Raw genomic sequence first — 1809 nt, forward strand, 5'->3', positions numbered from 1 at the left:
ACAAGGATGTACGAATTGCCACCCATGGCGAGTACAAGGACTTTGTCGAGTCTTATGGCATCGGCTTCCGTTACGTGGCAGGCAACCCCTCCGAGCTGATGGTGCGTCCTTCTTGCGGCCCGTATCCCTTCTACATCTGCCCCTTCTCCCTTCCTCCCCCCCCCTCCCGCCCTGCCGGCAGTGATTGTGTGCCCGGTATTAATCCCCCTATCTCTTCTTCCAGCAATTCTGCATCTCCCATGGAAACTTCACGCCGCGCTTCCTCTATGATGCTCTGGCCAAGGTACCGTCCCTCTTTCTGCCCTTTCTCTCTCTCTGTCTTTCTCTCTCTCTCTCTTCCTCTCTCTCTCGTTCCCTCTATTTTCCTCACCCTCGGCATGCCACCCTGTCTTGCTCCTGTCGCTCCCCTTTCTCTGACTCCCGCCCATCGCATGGGCCCACGTCCACACCTGGTGCAGTTCTCCGGCTTCCTGGAGGACCTTCTCCGGACGGCCTACCTGGCCTGCCAGGGCGCCGATCTGTTGGTGGCCACGCAAAGCGCCCTCTGTGGACCGCACATCGCCGAGGCTTTGGGTGCGTTGCAACTCCCTCTCCTTGGTTCTCCACACCTGTGGCCCTCCTCCCTGAAGCACCTCCTTGCCCTAACCCTGGTGTCTTTTGCCCGGGTTCCTCCCTCCCCCCCCCCCCCCCCCTCCCCCTGCCTCGCCAGCCATTCCCTTCCTCTATGCCTTCCCCTTCCCCTGGTCCTCGACACGCGCCTTCCCGCATCCCTTCGTGTCGCCATTGCCAAATGTCGGCGAGGCGGACAACGACTTCACCGACACTGTCCTCCCCCCGACCGGCAGCCTTCCCTGCTGTGCCCGGGCCGACGGAAAGTCTTCCACTCTGGCTTCCCCCACTGGAGAGGCCGCCAGCAGCAGCAGCAGCAGCAGCAGCCAGGAGGACTTGGAGCGCGCGGCCTCGGCCGACTCGTCGGAGGAGTCTCCCTCGGAGCTGCTTGTCGACACGGCTTCGGACGAAGCCACCGCCAACGGGCAAGACGGCCGAGCGGTCACTTCCCCTCGGGCCGCGACGTCCGGTGCGCTGTCGGCTCCAGCCCGGCGGAATCTCTTCAGTCAACTTTTCTCCTACACCTCGAGCTTCATGAACATGATGACCTACGAATTTGTGAGCCGCGGCCTCTGGCTGGCCACCATGCCCATGATCAATCGCTGGCGTCAGGACACCCTCGGCCTTCACTACCTGCCGTCCTTCAATGATTCGCAAATCCCCACCGTCTACCTGTTCAGCTCGAATGTCATCCCCCGGCCGATCGACTGGAAGTCCAACATCCACATGGTGTACGTCCGCCAGCTGGGGCTTGAGGCCCCTTTCTCTCTTTTTTTCTCTCTCCCCCTCCCCTGCCCCCTCCCTTCGGCCTCTTCCATGCACAAATGTTCCCCCCTCCCCCCTCCCACACACACACACCCGGGGCCTTCGGCGCTTTCTCCTGGCATGCTGGCACCCACGTCTATTGCAGGATAGTCCCACCAAAAATATCCCGCCAGCCAGTCAGCCAGCCAGTTCGTCAGCCGCCCAGCCAACTGACCACCCCATTGCCACCTCCTCCTAGGGGGTTCATGACGCTAGAAAACCCGGACTGGGTGCCCCCGAGCAGCCTAGTGTCCTTCTTGGATCGTGACAACCCGGCCCGGCTGCCTGTCGTGTACATCGGCTTTGGATCGATCATTGTCGATGATCCCGGTACGATACACCACCCCGGGCATCCCTCTGCTTATTCTACACGCACACGCACACACACACACACAC

At 61.6% G+C, this 1809-nt stretch overlaps 1 protein-coding gene across 1 annotated transcript in view; it reads left to right on the plus strand.

Moving 5' to 3' along the window:
• Positions 1-1809, plus strand: part of H696_01204 (hypothetical protein) — a gene marked incomplete at both ends in the record, with an annotated part of 10650 nt that overhangs the window by 1354 nt on the left and 7487 nt on the right. The window contains 5 exons of the mRNA XM_009495089.1: positions 6-101; positions 224-283; positions 459-573; positions 710-1340; positions 1613-1743. Coding sequence (XP_009493364.1) covers positions 6-101; positions 224-283; positions 459-573; positions 710-1340; positions 1613-1743 — 1033 coding nt within the window. The remainder of the gene's footprint in view (positions 1-5; positions 102-223; positions 284-458; positions 574-709; positions 1341-1612; positions 1744-1809) is intronic.

The sequence above is a fragment of the Fonticula alba genome (genome assembly GCF_000388065.1).
Source record: "Fonticula alba strain ATCC 38817 unplaced genomic scaffold supercont2.2, whole genome shotgun sequence".
In the NCBI taxonomy this organism is placed as follows: domain Eukaryota; order Rotosphaerida; family Fonticulaceae; genus Fonticula; species Fonticula alba.